General features: G+C 32.5%; 1 protein-coding gene across 2 annotated transcripts; it reads right to left on the reverse strand.

Moving 5' to 3' along the window:
- Positions 1–980: 980 nt before the first annotated feature.
- LOC148607481 (acyl-CoA dehydrogenase family member 11-like) lies at positions 981–19,239 on the reverse strand. Of its 2 annotated transcripts, none has more exons than XM_088544925.1 (13): positions 18,975–19,239; positions 16,903–17,135; positions 16,234–16,333; positions 15,388–15,508; positions 13,953–14,095; positions 13,066–13,215; positions 10,384–10,478; positions 9,114–9,213; positions 7,870–8,010; positions 7,132–7,224; positions 6,083–6,353; positions 5,133–5,199; positions 981–3,194 (listed from the first exon to the last, which is right to left on the reverse strand). In XM_088544925.1, the coding sequence occupies exons 1-13, from the start codon at positions 19,203–19,205 to the stop codon at positions 3,104–3,106; spliced, it is 1,836 nt and encodes a 611-aa protein (XP_088401051.1). In that variant the 5' UTR covers positions 19,206–19,239; the 3' UTR covers positions 981–3,103. The 2 variants fall into 2 exon arrangements, with proteins under 2 accessions (XP_088401051.1, XP_088401050.1); XM_088544924.1 differs by lacking the exon at positions 10,384–10,478 and adding an exon at positions 11,455–11,549.
- Positions 19,240–21,174: the final 1,935 nt, after the last annotated feature.

Genomic DNA, 21,174 nt, shown 5'->3' on the forward strand with positions numbered 1-21,174 from the left:
TTATTCATTGAATGATACCTAATTTGAGACATTTTACTTGAGAAATAACTTGTAGAGTTGAAATTATGTGACTTTTTATGGAAAAAATCGAAAAATCCATTTTTTTTTGGGCATTTTTTTTTTTATAAATTCTGACTAAAAAAATCGCCACAGTCATCAAAAGAACCTCAGAAGTATTAATTGTGATAATTCTAAACAGAAAGTACCAAATAAGCCATTTTTTACTGAAGCAAAAATGCTATAGGGGTTTTGACATTTTTTTAAAATTTTACTTCATAACCCGAAGTGTTACCGCAACTTTCCTGATACCGTTGCAAAGCTGAGACATTGGGCTACATGTTGATAGCTTGATATGTTAATTTACTTCGCTTTGTAGAAAGAAGAAGTTAGAAACATAAAAAAACGTAAAAAATGGATTTTTGCCTCAATGAGGTACAAAAAGCAGCCAAAAAATAGAAAAATGCTTAAATTTATTTTTTGGCGGCAAAAAAGTTCACAAATGGGAGGTATAAAAGTAGCTGGAAATAATATTTTGGTTGATAAGTAGCAAGGTGAACGTAAGACACTCCCATCCCATGTACCAATGCACTTCCCAGTATTTTTATGCAAGTAGCTGAGAAAAAATAAATAACTGCCTTACAGCAAATGACATATTTAATATGCAATAAAAAAGATATTTATGAAAAATTAAGGGAATTCCTATCAAAAGGACACAAATTTTGTGTCCTGTTTTTTTTCCTCAAGTATGATTTATGACCTGACTCTTTATCTTTTGGCCTGTCCTGAATTTTTTTTCAAAACCAGATGCATATTTTGTTTTTGTATCACTTGCATCCTGCCTTTTTCTTTTACCAAACTGTTCATCCTGGATTTTGTTTTACCATACATCAGTGTCCTGCCTTTTCATTTCAAGTTTGATCTTTAGCACCCCCTCAAACCTAAGAGACAAATGTGCTGGAAAAATAACTTACAGACAAATGTGCTGGTACATAACTTTAATCACAATCAACATCACAATATTTCATAAGAAAATTACATATAATGATAATATAATCTTAATGAATGTGGATAGAGCCCTAACATATTCCTGAGTTATTTCTCGAAAAAATTGATCTGAATGGGGAATGCTAGCCACTGGTTGCAGGGACAGTTGTAGGGATTTTGAAAAGTTGGGTTCTATGGTATTATTTGCTTGATTTTGTCCTAACTCCATTGATCTGATACCAAGTTGACTGGTCTTTGAACATTCAATGGATAATGGTAGAATTATAAGTTTCATAACAAGTGCAAGTTGAATAATGCAAAATATAAAATCAAGTTATAAAATTCCAACAAAAGACAAGCCTGCTTTGATGCTGAAATTAAAAAATGTGAATTGATATTTTGCAATATTTAACTTTCACAAATTATATAACCTTTTTTTCTACAAATCCACTGGAATTTTTTGGCTGTGTCACATTCAACATTAGTCATGGTGGAAATTTAAACGACTGTCCCTCTATGACGTCAACAATGGTGTCGGGAGAACAACATTAGAAATGCTACAACGTAGCTTTTAACCAATCAGATTTTACAGAAAATGAAACTCAATCACAAAACAAACAATGGCAATGGTAACATTTTCATATTACTAGTTCATATCTAATCATCAATGGTGTGATATCACAAAAATCTAGCAGTCCAAGAAATAGATAAAAGGAGCAAATGATAGAAAATAGACTTATCTACTAATGATCTTTCCATTACAGTTTATGATCTATAAAGAGCTATGATTCATATTTTGTCATTCACAATGTGTAGTTTTAAAAGTAATCATATCTAATTGTCCATGGTGTGATATTAAAATATCTAGCCTTCCAAGAAATAGATAAAAAAAGGCCCAATCACAGCAAACAGGACTTATCTTACCACATGTACTAATGATCTTTCCATTAAAGTTAATGAACTATAAAGAGCTATGATTCATATTTTGTCATTAACAATGTGTAGTTTTAAAACTAATTATCAATACTGATTGTTTAAAGCATTGATAGTACTGATTGTACAAAGCATTGATAATACTGATTGTACAAAACACTGATAACAATGATTGTACAAAACATTGATAAGACTGATTGTACAAAGCATTAATAATACTGATTGTATAAAAACACTGATAATATTGATTGTACATAGAATTGGTAATACATTGATCAAACACAAATTTGAATAGACCGACCATACGTAAATTATATTTCAAAGACCACCTATTTGTTCTAAATAATTGTGGTAACAGTTTCTAGAAAAGTTTCCATCTAATAAATGATATTTCTACAACATGATACTAAGTACAAGGGTTCATTGCAAATTATGAGTAGAGGAACAATGCCCAATACAAGAACTCATAGAAAATTTAAATGCAAAAAGATTTACTAGTACATGTAGTACAATAAAATTTGATAATAGTAAATCAATTAGTGAAGATTCTTTTCCCTGGAAAATCCTGAAATCCTGTTAAAAATCTGAATATAAAATCAATATAGAATAATAGTTACTTTAATTTTGATACTGAGAATATCATGTAGCATATCTTGATGAGTGTATACAAATTACTGCATTTTTGGATCAATTTAACATGTTTAATGTTAAAAATCGAGTAATGCATCTACAAACTGTTGGTGTGTGATGTCATAATCACTCCCAATGTCTTGACATTTTCGAATATCTTATTATGTACGAGAGATAGAAAAATATCTGTCAACAAGATCAAAGAAAAAAAGTACAGATTACTGATACCAGTTAACTTCCATATCAACTACCAACATAAATAAATATGCAATAACATCTCCCCCAACAAAAACAGAACAAACACACATGCCTATAAATCATCCTTTGGTCCATTCTATTTCAATCAGTCCTTTAAGAAGATTGGACTACCAGTAAATTATATCTTACAAAGCAATCAAGTCTAATGGATGAAATGTTGTAATACAAGAAATGCTCATTTCAAGACCCTTTTAGAAGAGAAAGGGCAATTATAATTTTTTGCAAATTATTTGTTAGCATGTGGAAGCTGGCTGTTTTGGTTACCACAATACTAAATTCCAAAAATATTGTATAAACATCATTGATAAACTAGGTCTTTTTCAATCTGTGTTGTCACTGTTGAATACTGTTCTTTTTCAGCAACTAATGACAACTGCTGTTTACACCATCTGAAGAAATAACAAAAATTTTATAAAAAACTTCTCAAATAACATTTTTTAAAGGTGTGTTTTATGAAATTATAAAAACAAAAAAAGGGTACAAAAATATTGATGCTATGAAATGGATAAAACCAGATCTAGAGGAGTCCAAAAATCTGACAAAAATGACTGAATATGAGCAGGGAACATCTTTAAGTCCAACCATGCATAAAATTATATCTATAATAAAAATTTGTTCCTTACCATTTAACATCTTCTCTAAAATTGATTTGGCTCGTTTAAATTTCTTGAAATTTTTTAAGAGTTTTACTTAGATAAAAGAAACAAAATATGTAAATTTCAAGAAATTTTAACAACATGATTCATGGGAATAATTTCAATAAACATATAGGAACTCAGCAACAAAATTTTGATCACTAAGATGCTTTGAGTTCAATATCAAAATGTCCCAAAATAAAATGTTTTGATGATTTTTACCTTATTTCCCTTAGGTGTTGTGGTTACCCACCCCCCCTAAGGGGGGATAATAGCACAGTATATAGGTCTCACTAACCACTTCCGGGTCAAATGGCCACCCCCCTATGTAGTACCAAAAACACACTGAACCTAGACATATGCATTGTAAGTGCATTATGTGTGTGTATTATGATTAAAAGTAGTCAAAATGAAGCTGAGAATGTGTACTTTAAAATCATATATGTAATTAACTACAAAAGTGTATGAATATTGTTTACATGAGTGAGTAATTTGCCTCCATGCTGTCAGTTAGCAGAACAGGTAAAAATGTGGATTTTCAGTATTATTTATTCAAGTAAATTTTGTGAAGAATTTCTACTATCATCGTACCATTAGCATAATGATTTAGGAAGCCTTTTTTTCCAAGCTTCGCAACGGTATGCAACTTTAAGATGTCCTTTGTCCTCGGAATTCACAGTGAAACTTTGAAAATTACTTTTTTAACATGTAAAGTAATGGAAATGTTAGAAGTGGTTAGTGAGACCATATCTTAACAGCAACACAGATGACACCCATGGTAGAAGTATTTTTGTTATTTCATGTTCTTTGTAGTGTCTATATGTATTGTGTTTGTTTAGGTATTATCTCTGTTCTTTTTTTATTACAGTTCAAATTCTGATTCCCTTGATTTTCTCTTATAAACATCTCCAATACAAGACCATGTGCCACACATTGAAGTTTTCTTGTAATCAAGGCTTATAGAACAAAGGGAGCAAGACTGAAACTGTTTTTGCATCATATCATTCATATTCTGTACACTAAATGCACTATGGGCTGTTTCTTAGTTTAATCAGGATCTCTGTAGTGTTAGTCATAAATGTAGTATCTATGTCACTAAATGAAGTGTAATAACAAAATCACTGAGCTATAGGCGAACTCTTGGCAACACTCAAAAGAAGGAAAGCCTATATAACAAATGGCACTCAATCAGGACACCTCAGCCTTTCTAGTTACACAAAATAAAAACCTTGGAGGCACTAGGGGGATAGATATGTCCAGAATTTGACCGATCTGATTCTAAAATTACAGTTACACTGGTTGAATTTTTTACCCTTATTTTTTTTCTTAGGTCCTCGCTTTGTGCCAAAATTCTTGGAAGAGTTGTTGTTCTTTATTTCTAGTGATATCCAACTAAAATTTTTAGTGCCACCTGGTGGATAAAACTACTTTGATTCACATATGACTACAATTCCAGCAAACTGCATCCAACGTTAGTTTTTTAGTGTAGCGGAAATGGCAGAGTAGTTCCAATTGAAATGGCACTATCAAGGCAAAACTTGAAAGTTGGGAATATTCAGAATGGACTTGACTTGATGTATTTCCAATGGAAATGGTGGATTAAACGATACTTTCTAATATGCCAAATCAATTGATGGACACTTAACTTGTGCTGATTACAATATTTTGAAAGTACCCAAGAATACTACATACCTTCTCGCAGCATAAACATCTGTGGGAGTTGTACCATTACTTACAGCATGATCTATCAACAAGGTTCCTGAAGATAAGATGAAAACATTGATAGTATACAGTGAGAAAAACTTACCACATGTATATGTAAATGATAGTCTTTCATATTTTACATACATAAATTGTAATTTTACACTGACATTAATTTACAAAACTTCCACTTGTTAAAACAGGAACTGTTAACAGTAGCTCTGAAATATGTGTCTAAAATGGGCATTAATATATAGAGGCACATTGTAACTATCATGTTATAATCAAAATAATTTCTAATTTGAAATTTATTTGCTAAGCATTCATATGAAAAAATTCTTTTTAACAGGTGTATATTTATTACCACAAACTCTTCTATAAACTTTCTTAAAAGGGGAATATACAAAAAAAAAATAAACCAAAACAATTAAGTGTCAGTTTCTGTAAGAATCAGGCAGTTGGTGAAACATTGCATGAAAAAAAAACATTTCAATACTAGTGTAATTTGACTATTTGCACCATCAGAATCAAGGAAAAAAGACAATATTTTCCATATCATGTTGGTGCATTGAGTTATAATTTCATTGAAATACACTGAAATGAACATTTCAAGGTCAACAACCTCATTTTTCTAACATTTAAAAAAAAAATTTCTGAGCAAAACCAGTGATGTAGAGATAAAAAAAAAGGTCTTTTCAGGTAGAGGAAGCATCCATGAGTGATGTTACATTGTCAGATCGGTGGGATTTTGACATGCATGTTTCTGATTTTTTCCCATTTTGCCTGATTCTTACAAACACTTTCCCTCAAATCCCTGGTTTTTTTCAACTTTAACTGATTGCTCAACAATAGGGTGATAAGGGATTCAAGGGCAATTTGATTTGTGCAAGAAATCTTTTATGAAACTGAAATTAATACTTAAACCCTATTTCTTCACACACCCATATATATTCTAGAAAGACTGTATGATAAATCCCTCGCTGCATGTGACAGGACATCCACTTTAGACTGGTTCACTACCACAAATAATAACACAGACTTCAGTGCCATTTGTAACTTCTCAGCCTCCTCTGATAACTCTGAAGGAGTCCCCGATAGTTTGTTGTCAATGTCTCTTTTAAATGCTAACAGAACATTTCCCTTTGATTTAGAAATACAGCGTAGAACATCTAATGAAAGGATATTGGTAGTACCCTCCCATATGGTTAACACCTATGGTAAGAGAGATGAAAAGTCATTACAATAATCTTCTATAAACTAACTGATTTTTGTAGATACTGGTACTTATTTTTGTGTTTCAGTGGACCTTTTCAGAAAAATCGTAAGTGTAAATTAGTCATAAATTATGACGTCATAGTAAATAAAAGTATTGTGACGTCATAACTTACGACTAATTTTACTCTTACGATTTTTTGTGAAAAGGGCAACAGGATATCAATTCAATTGTGCTACCTTTTAATCATTACCAAAGCTATGTTTAAAATGTATCTCATAACAAAGGGGCATATTTAACAAAACAGATTATTTAATGAGATTGATAACTGTGAAACATTAACTGCATATTCCACAGGTCTGCCCCTGGATATGTATACTGGGAGACAACTATTTCATTGTGTATGGTAAATGAAAGTAAGTTATGCTCCTACATTCTTTCAAGAATTAATTCAGATATGACCTTTCCTTTAGAAGAAAATTCTAGCAGAACCTATTTTTGCAATTTCTGTATGTGTGCCTTACAATACATGTACACTGAAAAGCCCCTGACCTGAATGAAATCTAAGTTAAAAATCATGTTTACTCAACTGTAAACAGCTTGGATCCAGGGGGCCCTGGGGGCCCACCGCCCCTAAAAAAACGAATAGTGTGTGTTAAATCATGAAAAACACTCACTTCATAATCCTCACCAGTGATCCTGTCACGAAATATTTTTGGACCCCTCCCCCTTACCTAAAACTCTGGATCTGCCACTGACTGTAAATTAGTTTAGTACCTGTGCATCCCTGAGAAAAGTGGGTATCCCTGTCTCTTCAATGTAGCCTTGCCCTCCAAAACTTTCCAAACCTTCTGAAGTCACAGACATTGCCTAAAATATCCAATTCATATACATGTACATATCATCAAAAATAAAGATTTCCATATTGAATTTTTGAAAATAAAATAGTAAGATGTCATTCCTGAAAATAGACTGGAAATTGGTAAAATTGACAGCTTTATGAAATTAGCTGCACTGAGTTTTAACATTGTTACAATTTGCAAATCTATTAAAATTTTTTAGTAAGAATAAAACAAAAATTGAAAAATTGTGAGTAAAGCTCACTAAAGGATACTCCCACTCCACATCCCAGTGAACATATGGTCAAATTATAAACAAAGTCTTCTAACAGGAAGCTGATGTTGCTTCAGTCAGAAATTGAATTCCACCATATGGTATGCCTATATAAAGCTTCTATCAAAATATCAAGTGGCTGTAATAAGCAGTTGCAGAAAAATAACTTTAAGAATGGGCGAACAGACAGATGGACACAACAATCACTATATACCTCCTGCAAAGTGGGGTTAAAATAAATCTATCGGTTTCCTACTTTTTACAACATTCAAAATTGAGAAATGAAACATTAATGTACCGGTAATCAAATCTTTTTCAGTGTCAATAATAAAGTGCATTTACAATAAATATAGTTTCCTTTTGACATTTAAAGTTTACAGTTCAAACATCATGTAATTTTACCTGTTTACCAGTGTATAATTTTATCAAGGGTGTTAACAATCGCAGTAAGTGTTCTTCATCTTCAGTGGCAGTTCCACTCTCCTGTTTACTAAGCAATAACACATTATGGAACACAAACAAAGTGGCTGCCCTTGTTTCTACCTGTAAGAAAAAAAAATGTTAATTTTTCATTGGATGTCAATGTGGCCAAACCATTCCGCGCACCCACTTATACATGTACTAAATAAGGTTTGTTAAGTACAAGCTCTTGTGTTAAAACCAGTCAAAAGCTTATGATAAGTAATTCATGCTTTTCTTAATCCCAAAATTTTTATATGATTAGAAATTCTTCAGTAGGCCCCATAGAAACTGTATTAAACAATAAGAGCGGAAATAAAAAGTTGGTCACTGGAGATAATTACTCTTAAAATTTAGTTGCATTCTACTACAGAAAAGTATTGGAAAATTTCTAGCAAAATTATTACACTACAACCAGTCAAAAATAATTCATGATACATTGCAGATTAAAGGAAATGAACACAGAAAGACTTGTTTTTAGGACGTAACAAATGTCTTTGAACAGTTTCTTTAATAATCTTGAGATATATCATGTAAATCACCCCACGCCTGGTTTTTAAACAGACCCATACTTAAGACTTGTTTATGTGAATAATGTATGTAACATAAGCCTAACCAGCATGCCAATGTCATAATTTCTCTTTCATTGGCAAATGAGTATTGTAAAAGTTTCATTTAAAATATATGTATTGATATCTCTTCACCTGAACCCTGCATAATTAAGAGAATTAGCACTAACATGTCAATTTCTTTCACAGCAGTCACTTTTTATCTCTGTTATACTGTGAAAGTTCTTTCATTCATGGGAGCCAATTTTTGTAGGTAATGGAAACAAATTTAGTAAAAAAAGTTCTTGAATTCATGGATTTGACAACAATCATACTAATGAATGGGAAATTTCCTATTCATTGATATCTAAATTTCATGGTTTACCAAATCCATGAAAACCATGAAAATTGATACCCTACGAAAAAAATACTTTCACATTAGATTTGTTCTTAACAAATCATGCCAGGATATCAAAAACCTGTCTAATCTAAACCCTAAATAAATTTGAAATCTGTCCAAACCAGACATCTTCGGAAGTCCCTTTACATCAGTTTCAACTTATATCCAACTGTGAAAATTAAACACCTGCTTTAACAGACCCTTCAGTCTAAAATTAAGAAATGTTTCATGGTATTTACCTCCATTCTAGCTAGTGTCTGTACATGTAGTGGGTAGTTATTCAATTTGTAACCAAAAGCTTCTCTCTTGAGACTATAATCTTTTGATAGCATCAATAACCTACAAAAAAAAACAAGACACACACATTACTTTCCAATCAGCTTTGTGGTTTCTGGCTGCAAATTACATGTAGGTTTTTTTGGGGGTATTATCATGCCAAAATATTTTAGTCTTAAGGTTTCAACTGCAAGTTTAAGTGGCTCCAGTTGCAGAAAAACCTGTCTGAAAAACATAGAGAGGAGATTGTTTTTAAAATATATTTTTAAAACAAGTCTGACCCTACACCTCAACATGAAGAAAAAGACATATTGATGATTGAATTCTTAACATATAAACAGGCAAGATTTAGTAAAATTTCACTTTTTTTAAAAATCAAAACTTAAATGTAGTGACAACTGTCTTTCACAACACAGAATTACTTTTTCAAAAAAATTATCATGTGAAAATCATGCAAAGAATTTCATACGGAAATTACATGACAACTTAGTTCAGAATAAGTTTACTTGAAATTCATATAAATTTAAGAGCAACAATTTGCTTGTGCAATACCCAATAATCCATAGAGTGTCAGACAAACACCAGAAAGTGAAGGATGGAACAGAAAAGTTATTATGGTTTAATACTTTCTCTTGATCACACAACTGGCCTCATCTACATATTTTTTCAGGACATTGTACACGTAAATACAGAGAAACCGCATGTAGTGTCTAAATTGATCCCTAAATAAACTGAACACCTGTCTAAACCGGACTGTTTTTTAACTCCATATAAATCATTTTTGATGTACTGTAAACCTGGAAATTATCGCGCAGTCTTTTTTTCACAATTTCTGCGATAAATCAGTTCTCTTGCAGTTTTAAATTTGAGATCATTCTTCAAATTGAACTGTAATGTTCTTCAAAGAAAATATTCCTGACAATTTAATTTTTGCATTACGGATCTTGGCAGGAAAATAGCAAAAATAAAACTGCCGTGAAAATTTCATGGTTTACAGTATTTTGAACTTGATTGAACTAAACATCTTTATAAACCAGATAAATTCTACAATCCAAAAGTGATTTGGTATAAACATATTTTATTGTACATGTACTGATTCATGTTGGCTTGAGTAATTTTTCAACCCTTATCATATCAAAATATTATAAATTAATGTTAGTAAGAAAAGAATCTCCTCTTGGAAACAAATGATGAGTATTATGGCAGGGACAAGATGTGAAAAAAAAAACTCACTTTCTCATACCAGAAATGGCCATAAATGCAGTGTGTATCCTAGAAATTGTTAGCATACTGGAGATACAAGCAATACCACGACCCAGATCTGATACCTAGAAATATTGGGAAAACATAAAAGAGTAGAGTTACCTCCCTTAACTTAACAATTTTGACTTTTCTTGGCACTAGTGAGTTGGATTGATTAGTTGAGTGCAATTAAATTAACAATTATAAATAAAAACATTGAAAGCATACTAATTTATATGATGCTTATCTTCAAATATTTTGTCATATAACCAAATTCATATACCCAGTTTTATTTTCACCTTTTTCAAATTTCCTTGGAAAAATACTGTATACCACTTATTTTCGCAGATACTTACTTTTCACATTTCAGGATATTGGATAAATTTTGCTAGTATTTATTTTTACAACTTACTCTAATCAAAATGTATTCAATAATGAACAGGCTTAGTCACTGTACCCGTGGTTTATTTTCATGATTTTTTGATGGTCAGGAAATTCAGTTCCACAATAATAAAAGAATAAGAAATTATTAAGCTGCACTCCAGCTAAGAATCATGCAAAATGTGATTCATGGTTGGAAAGCCTACATATTTTCATTTTTGATATCTTGTTTAAAATGCTTTATTAAACAGAAATTACATTTGGTCTTTTGTATAACCCGTACTCATAGGAGATAAAAATTGTATATAATGCCCTGTAGAATTCAAAAGTAAGGGAGATAACTCTGTAAATGACACTCAAATACAATAGAATTTACTGGATATTCAATGCTGACTATTTCCTAAGGGCAGGCAGATTTGAATGAATAATTACACATTTCGTAATATAGACCCACAAAACAACATAATTACAAAAATAAAAATATGTAGCCTTTTTTTTAGTGTATCACATTTTTCAGATTTTGCATGATTCTTACAAAGACAGCTACTTAAATCAACAACATTTGAATTTCAGACAATACTTCAACATTGCTCTCAAAAATCAAGTTCAACCACCAGCACCAAGAAGTGAAACATGACCACTCGCCTCGTTCTACTTTGAGAGGAATTGTAGGGGACTTACTTCCTCATACTGGAGCATGCTGCCAAAGCATTATGTATTCTTGTCAATGTTAACATACTGGATATACCTGCTACACCTTTGCCTAAATCTGATACCTGAAATAATAGGTGTGATAATTCATCCAGCATTGCCTAAATCAGATACCTGAAATAAATGGTGAAAATTCATCCAGTATTGCCTAAATCAGATACCTGAAATCAATGGTGAAAATTCATCCAGCATTGCCTAAATCAGATACCTGAAATCAATGGTGAAAATTCATTAAGAATTCTCTAAATCTGATACATGAAATCGAAAGTGATAATCCATCCAGCATTGACTAAATCTGCTACATGAAATAATAGGTGTGATAATTCATCCAGCATTGACTAAATCTGCTACATGAAATAATAGGTGTGATAATTCATCCACCATTGCTAAATCTGATACGTGAAATTATAGGTGTGATAATTCATCCAGCATTGCTAAATCTGATACATGAAATTATAGGTGTGAAAATTCATCCAGTATTGCCTAAATCAGATACCTGAAATCAATGGTGAAAATTCATCCAGCATTGCCTAAATCAGATACCTGAAATCAATGGTGAAAATTCATCCAGCATTGCCTAAATCAGATACCTGAAATTAATGGTGAAAATTCATTCAGAATTCTCTAAATCTGATACATGAAATCAAAAGTGATAATCCATCCAGCATTGACTAAATCTGCTACATGAAATAATAGGTGTGATAATTCATCCACCATTGCTAAATCTGATACGTGAAATTATAGGTGTGATAATTCATCCAGCATTGCTAAATCTGATACATGAAATTATAGGTGTGATAATTCATCCAGCATTGCCTACCGGTAAATCTTATACCAGAAATCTAAGGTGAAAATTCATTCAGCACTGCCTAAATCTGATACATGAAATAAAAGGTGAGTGCTGAGTGTTGACTGCCCAAATTGCAGGAAATTCCATACATATATGTGGGAAACAAGAATTGTCATATGAATGTTTTACAATAAAAAACACATAGATAACCTACTCCATATTTAAGTTAAAAAAAACACTGAGTGAGTATAAAACCTGAAATATCAAACTCTTAAATTTTAGGAAGGAAATAATCAGTTTTATCAAGCTCCTCCCAGCAGAGGACGTTTGTTCTGTCTGTTACTAACTGTTGCAGACAGGCCTTTCGAATTCTCAGACACTGTTCAACTAAAACGTCGTATGACAATCAGATAATATCACATAAAATCATTTATTTTTTCCCTGACTTTTGCATTTTCTGATAGGGCTGGCTGCAGTATCTAGAGAAAATTTTGAACATCAGATACTGTTTCAGTGCTTGTAGTTTTATGAGCTGACTGACATTTCAAACACATTAAGATATTATAGATAATTTATTCATGACTCGTGAAAACATTGCTGTGGATTTGAGATTTTGTTTATTTTATCACAATACCATATCTTTAAATAAAAATTTTACAATTCATTGGAAAATGAACACATGGTCTGATTGAACCACAAAAATAAACCCACAAAAATTGGTTCTTACAAAAAACTGTTCTTTTCCAACTCTAATACATTGACAAGTACTTTCTTTATCAAAAATAACCTACCCTTGTTGCTAATGTCCCATCCAGTAATAGCTCTGCTGTAGGTAACTGCCTTGTACCGAGTTTATCTTTTAGCTTAATAATTTGTATGTTGTTAAGGGATCCATCATTTGTTCTAGTTTCTAGGTAAAACAGGGATAATCCTGCTGTTCCCTGTTAAAAATGTAAACTAAAACTTTAACCCCTTTGCTGCAAAATTTATCCCCCTACTGAGTTAAATGAACTCCCCTGCTGTGATATTTCAACTTCCCTTATGATAAATTAACCTCCTTGTTTTATTCAACTTGCTGTAGTGGGGGCCAAAATATTGTGGGGGTTAAGATATTATAAGGGGAGTTAAGATTTCACTATGATATTTTAACCATCAGGTCAATATTTCTCTGGGGTAAAAATATCGTATAACACCGGTAATTTGGATTTGTAGGGTAAATAGGGCATATAAAATATCATGAAAGGTTGAAAACATTTTGACTGATTTTCAGTCTAGTTGGTGTTTTTATTTGTGTTTTGTGTGTGTGTTCTATTTTGTTGTTTTGTCCAAATATGTCAATTAATTTAAAACTTTTGCATTTCTACTGTTTTTTTTGTAATAAGAAAACTTCCTGCATCAAGAATTTGTACTAGTCCATGGAGGAAATAGCCTGAAACCATTTAACATAAACAATGGCACATACATGCCTATAGCATTTGAAACTATTCACCATCAGCTTTCCAGTCACTCCTCTATCTTCTACCCACTTCATAATGATAAGAGAAGCTATAATTCCTAATTTAAAGTAATCACTATGGTTTAGTGGAGACTTGCCCCCACCCTGTTTTGTTTTGTTTTTTTTTTACTGTTTTTTTTAATCGCACAACAAAGAACTTTTTAACATTGCTTATATACATACGTTTACAATATTGTTATTTTTATCCACAACTCGAGCCAATGTAAAAGCTATATCTGAGTCAGTTGCCGAGGAGAACCATTTGTATCCGTACAGTTTATAACTCCCATTTCCCTGATCTACTGCAAATGTTTCAGTACCTCCAGCTGTTGAAGAAACAATACAAAGAAAAATGAAAAATTCAGGCATTGTTGGTATTTTATTCTTGCATACCACTGATGAGGATATGATTCGATAAATTAAAACTTATAATTACCACAGAACAATTTTGGAATTCCTAAAAAAAAAGTTGAATTATCTCCCCTTGAAAATGTAGGTTAGGGATTATTTACATCATTATAAACACATACTTCAAGCAATCACCAGTATAAATGATTTTTAGATATTTGGATGCTTTACATTTCTGCCTACATGAGTTGTAAACTAAATCCTTCACAGGAATAGGGGGGGGGGTAATCATCAAATATACTCAATTAGTTTGCAAGAGAAAGATCATTTCTATTATGGATGTAATATCATTAAAAAGACAATTTCTAACTTTTAAGATCTTTTAGTTTATGCCAAGGTGCCCTTGTTATTCGATAGAACCTTTGGGTGAAAGGACAATATTTGCAATGTTTTATCCAATAGTTTTCTGTATTCTAATTTTGGAATTTTATGACAGTGATATAACTTTGACAGCAAGTAAAACAGAATCTACAAGTTAAAAACCAGCAGTGCCACACCACATGAAAGCCCATTCCTTATGTTCTTATTCTTAAAGTCTGATACCTTGGATGGGAGGAAGGCAAAATTAAAGGACAGAAAGCTACCTTTTACAAAAACAAACATTGTACCAAAATTTATTTAAATCTCTCCAAGTGTTTTTGAGTTAAAATACAAGACAGACATATGGACGGAATATAATCAAATTTAACAAAAAAAAAACCTTTTAAAAGTAAGTCCACCCTTGTCAGACCTTCCTGTCTCCTGTTACCCACCCCCTGTGTAAGTCCTTACCAACATCACACTCCCCCTTTTCCAATACCATCTTTCTGTTGATCCTTGCCCACAACACACTCTCCCCTTTTCCATTACTCCTTTCTGTCGATCCTTACCCACATCAGATCCTCTTTATTGAATATTCCTTTAATGATCATTCTCACATCATACCCTCCTCTTTTTTATTATCCTCTTTCTGTTTATCCTTATCCACATCACACCCTCCCCTTTTCCATTACCCCATTTCTGTTGATCCTTACCCACATCAGACCCTCCTTTTTTCTATTACCCTTTCTGTCAGTCTTTGCCCACATCACATCCTCCCCTTTTCTATTACCCTCTTTCTGTCAATCCTTACCCACATCAGACCCTCCTCTTTTCTATTACCCCTTTCTGTCAATCCTTGCCCACATCACATCCTCCCCTTTTCTATTACCCTCTTTCTGTCAATCCTTACCCACATCAGACCCTCCTCTTTTTTCTGTCATCCATTGCCCAGATGTCCAGAAATCTTGTGGGTTTGTTGAAGTCAAGTGTCTGTATGCATTTTGTATCTGACTAGAGTGGTTTTCCAATTTCTGGAGTAAAATAGAATTATCAGTCATTCAATATGATATTTTCAAGATAGTTTAAAAATTTAAAGGTCCATTTCATAAAATGATCTAATCACAAACAGAACCTATGCAATGTACCTTAATGACATCGCATTCAATATCAAAACCATAACTATGAATATGTACGTGTTCAATGAGCAAAAAATATTGATGTGCATATCATACAGATTAATCACAATTCTTACGTATCACAAAATATTTTTACTGTACTTTATATAGACTTGAAAAATATTAACACAGAAAATAAACTTTAATTAAGTGTCAGTCCCTGTAAGAATCAGTCAGTAGGTGAAACATGGTATGAAAAAAAAACTTTTTTTATAGTGTACTATGACTATTTGCACCATCAGAATCAAGGAAAACCAACAAGGTTTTCCATATCATGCTGGACCATTGAGCTACAATTTCATTGAAATGCACTGAAAATAAACATTTCAAGGAAAGATAACTCTGTCACAAACTCATTTTTCTAACATTCTATTGAAAAATTTCTGAGCAAAGCCAGTGATGCAGAGATAAATAATGTTTTTTTTTCAAAAAGAAAAAGTATCCTTGAGTGATACTACTTTGTCAGATCATGTTGCATGTTTCTAATTTATCCCATTTTGCTTGATTCTTTCAAACACTTACACTTAATAACTAATTTTCTGAAATAAGCAGGCAATTTTTAAACCAGATATTTGACAAACCCTAATAATTGTTGCTGCTCCATCTGTCATTGCCAAAGGACAGCTATAGAGGCCTGAGGATGAAGCAAACATGTAGATTTTGGCCATCTGGTGTAATCTCCTGTTAATAACCCAACAATAAAATGTTTTCATTGGCACAGCTTGATTCAACAATTGGAACAATATGGAAACAACATTCAAACTTGACACAAATCTTGTGATTGAGAATAAGGAGGTAGACCTAGGGTAAGGGACACAACTCTTACAAATCATTGGAATGTTTGTATTCAGCATTTTACATCAATGTCATGTAAGCATCAAAGTAACTTGGATTGATTTCATCTTGTGTCAAATGAAAGCTTGATAAGCTTTTGTAAAATTGAATATGATACAAACATATCACTGATTTCATGGGTTATGTCCCTTATCCTAGGTCTACCTCCTTAAACTTTTAACACAGTGTTAAGTTATGACTAGAATGAACATGATAAAAGAACCTTTAAATTTGCCATTAGAATTATAAGATATGTTAAAGTTGACATAAATGCTTGTTTTTCTTAAAATAAGTTCAGTTTCATTCTCATTAGGTCAATAACATGGAAGATAAAGAGGGGAACATTTGTAATGGAGATACATATGCACCTAAAAGACAGAAAAGCAGACTGGACAAGAATAACAACTGATAAATACCTCCAATTCTCAGTTGGGTTTTCATAACCAAGGGCAATAACTCCTTCCTCTGCTGATATAACATGCATCTTCTTCCAAGCAGAGCAGGTTATCAGTTGATCAACCCTGTTGCCCCATGCATCAAAAACTTGAACTGTAGGCTTTTCAAGCTCACATTGATGACCTAAATCATGAACCTCTGTCAAAAGTCGGTCACCAAATTTACTAAGGTCATTTTTTACATAACTTAGATGCTAGAAGAGAAATGAAATGTTTAATTACAAATTACCATATATCAAATATAACATTTACATACTAAATTTGTTAAAGGTCTTATAAATAGCAAAGTAGAAAATACATCAATCTATGACATTATACACACATAAGGTGAACATTCGGAGAATTTTGGATTGAAATCAATCACTGACCCTATGAGGATTCAATGTCTGAAGCTTTTGTGTAATCTAGAAACAACTTACTGATAATTTCTTATCAATGCAGCAAATCAGAAAATAGTTTTGGACACTGAACTCCTGTAGGGAGTATCAGAAAACAATAAACTATAATTCAACATTATCATACTTCCTTATATATTTTCTACAGTAAATTAGTGTAATATTGTAAAAGAATTATTGTTCATGGGGTATCAATTTTCATGGATTTCGTGGGTTTGGTGAACCATGAAATTTGGTTCCCAACGAAAAGGAAATTTTCCATTCATTTGTATGATGGAGTTGTCAAATCCACGAATTCAAGAATACACAAACTGACCATTTTCCCCTAAACCACAAAAATTGGTACCCACAAATAAAAGTACTTTCACAGTATTTTATCTATAACCCCAAAAGGCCCTGTTTGTTCCATTCACGCGAACATCAGTTCTTTTTCCTGAAAACTAGGGAACAGTATCATACTCATATTTTAGAGTTTTTTCTTCTCAGATTCTCAGCAAGTGTTCTTAGGATTTATTCTCAAATTCACCAGAATGTCCTACTTGTACAACATGTTTCAATGAAGCCGTCCTTGTGAGACACGTAAGAGTAGTCAAGGACGTTAAAAACCCCCTTAGTAGTGTAAAGGTTTTATTTACAATTGTGAATACACATGTATACAAGTCAACAATTAACACACTGCAAGCTCTTTACATCTTTTTTCAATCTAATTAAAGTTAGACCTACAATTGTTCTATATGCATGTATATAGTGACTGAATGGAACAATTTTGGTCTAATTTTAATCAGAATGGAGCTTTTCAACTGACACCAAGGTTTACAACCATTTGGCAAATATGAGATACTTGCATCATTAGCAGGTTGAAGGGAAGGAACATGCCAACAATCAACTTCAGCTCTAATTAGCAGGTTGAGGGGAAGGAACATGCCAACAATTAACTTCAGCTTTTAACTAATGGAAAATTTATGAATATTTGGCTAATATGAGCTTCTCCTATGGTAGCCTGGTGTGTGGGGGAGGAAAGCCCAATAACCCGGTCCCAGATTGGATAATTGGTAAAACCCTTGGCTAAGTGAGTAAGCGAGTGGAGACCTTCACCTATGTTGGACTCTAACCAACAGTAGTGTTGACTTTTGTGATTACAGGCCCAGTGCCTTAACCACACAGTCAACCTTCCCCTGTTGCTCATAATTTGTGTCTTACATGTATCTAAAAAGTTACATAAAGCCTTGTAAACTTAAATGGTAGATCCAGCCTTCATAAAAAATATGGGGCCAGTGGGAGGATTTATTTTTTTTATTTCTTACCAGGTAATTGCTAGCCTAATTTAGCTATTAGAAGTATAGAAATATTCTAAACCCATAGCCACAGAGAATGAACATTGCTTTAGTCACCAAGAAATGAAAGATTTGTGTGTTATAGTATTTCAATACTAAAAACTTAAGCGAAAAATATCCTAATTTTGAAATTACTGCCCCAATTTTTTTCATTTTTGTCAATTTTTTAGGGGGTGTGAAAATCTACTAATTTTATTTGGCCTAACATCAAATAAAAAAATTGGGAATGTCAAGCACTTAAACAACAATGGCCTTGGCTTACAGTAAAAGGTTTGAAAATCTATAAACTTAAGCTAGTTAGTACCTCAGTTGGAATGTTCCTTTGCAAGAACTTTTGCAAAACCAGATCCTTCTCAAAGAAATTACCGAACTCTGGTTTTGGTTGTGTAAAATTTCCTAAACGTGCACTAGAAAACGGGCTTAAGAACTCCGTTTCATCTTTAAAAGATATTGATTGAGTTGATTTTGTTGAAGTAAATCGGTTACGTATAGGTTTCAATGCACTCGCTCTACAAAGACATCTTGTTGACAACATTGTGTTTGAAAAATGAAACTGAAAGTAGAATTTGATCCCGACAACCAAAATTAATGAGGCTATCTCCGGATTTGTAATGCGTAACTTTAACATAAAGTTTAGGCGAGAAAAGTTTTTAACAGTCACGTTATACACAATCTTTATTTCAAGTTTTGCTTTCAAACATGTTTTTATGTTTTAATTTGTGTTCAAATATCGATACTGACTTTAGGCAATATCTAAAAAATGCACCGGAAACATGGACTAAATAGATTAATTGTAGGTATTATATAGTCTTCATATAAAAAAGAAAATCTATACTGAACCCTGTGCCCAATTTTTATGAAGTGAAATGTGAAAAAAAACACGACAAAACATGCATAATAATTACTTTTGTTAATAATACAAGGCACAGGCCATTTTCTTCTCGAGAGGTGGGGCAGGAATTTCATGTTGATTTAGAAAAAAAATTCTCGCAAGTGCCTAATTAAATTAGTTTATTTTCTTCAACAAGCATATGCATGGAACAGGAGCCGGGATTTAAAAAGATATTTGAAAATCTACATTGTTAAGTAATAGGGGAGATATTGAATCATATTTTTTTCTCCCTACAGAGTACAAATTTTATTTTTGCTCAAATTTGGAATATTTTTTTATCAAATTAATCCGAGCCACCCCACCCCGCCCCACCACAACCTAACATAAAATGGATAGTGACTTATGCATTTCGATTGTTTATTGAGCTACATCTTCTGCTTCTGCGTACTTCTCAATAATCATCATTTTTACTATTGTTATTGTCTTCAGTTTCCAATCGCAACTTCTTGGCCAATCTTGGGTTTCCGAGCATAGCCGGGATGTACCAATTGTTCAGTTTCCTGTTCCTGGGTTCCAGTTCTTACCTTTTAGCCATGTACTTGGATTTTTATGTTTCTGGATTGTTCCATTTTTATGCTTCATGTATATAGACATAGACATATAGACATAGAAAACTTTATTTTGATTCGGCACGATTTATAACATACAGACATAAGACCTCAAGAGCTTTTCACAGAACATAAATAACAGACAGGTTATACATAACATAAAAACAACTGTTCATGCACATATAAAAAGATTAAAAGCACATGGTTTAGCAAGCAGTACATATAAGCAATTAATTAACGTACAAACAAGCCAAAATAAAAAAATGAAAAGGCAGGGAAAAAATATGATTCCTTGCATGCACTACATCTGCATTCTGAGCCATTCCAGGACTGAAGCAGATATTTAAATTGTGAGAAGCTAATTTCAGTCCTGAAATGTTCAGGCAAGCTGTTCCATAATACAGGAGCTGCATACCGAAATGAAATTTAGCCAAAAGAAGAAGTTCTTACTAGTGTGGGATATCCAAAATATTGCTGTACCTGAAGGAATAATTGGATTGCTTTTTTACCAGGTTACTGAGACAATTTGGAGATAAGTTATTTAAGATTTTGAATGTTTCAAGTACCATGGTTCTGATTCGACGGATCTATAGAGTAGGCAGCTGAGCTCTCTCTAATACATCCAAAAGACGAGATGTAATCATCAAATACGAAGCGGAGTACGTGCTCGTTCCTGCACTTTCTCTACTTTTCTAGTGTTAGTTTCTGGCGAGCAGAAATACCAAGCCAAAGAAAAATAAATAAAATTGCTAAGAATGAATATACGAAAATTAGTAATTTTATTAAGCCTGGAAAGAAATGGGCCCAATTGTTTTATAACACAGAGTTCCTGGGCTGCTTTTCTACATTTATTACCAATATGGACGTCAAATACCAGCTGATAGTCTATTTCTATACCCATATTTGACTACTTTTTCACAAGTTAATTTTGAATTTTGAACTTAAATTGTTGGGTAAATGTAAACATTAAGTTTGTTCTCCAACTGCTATTATCTGAAACTTGTCAGGATTTGTCTTCTTTTCGATTAGTTTAAACCATTCTATCAACCGATTTGACTCCATTT

The sequence above is a fragment of the Perna viridis genome, chromosome 9 (assembly GCF_037379345.1).
Source record: "Perna viridis isolate PV_CMFRI_1.1 ecotype Kerala chromosome 9, ASM3737934v1, whole genome shotgun sequence".
Lineage (NCBI taxonomy): Eukaryota > Metazoa > Mollusca > Bivalvia > Mytilida > Mytilidae > Perna > Perna viridis.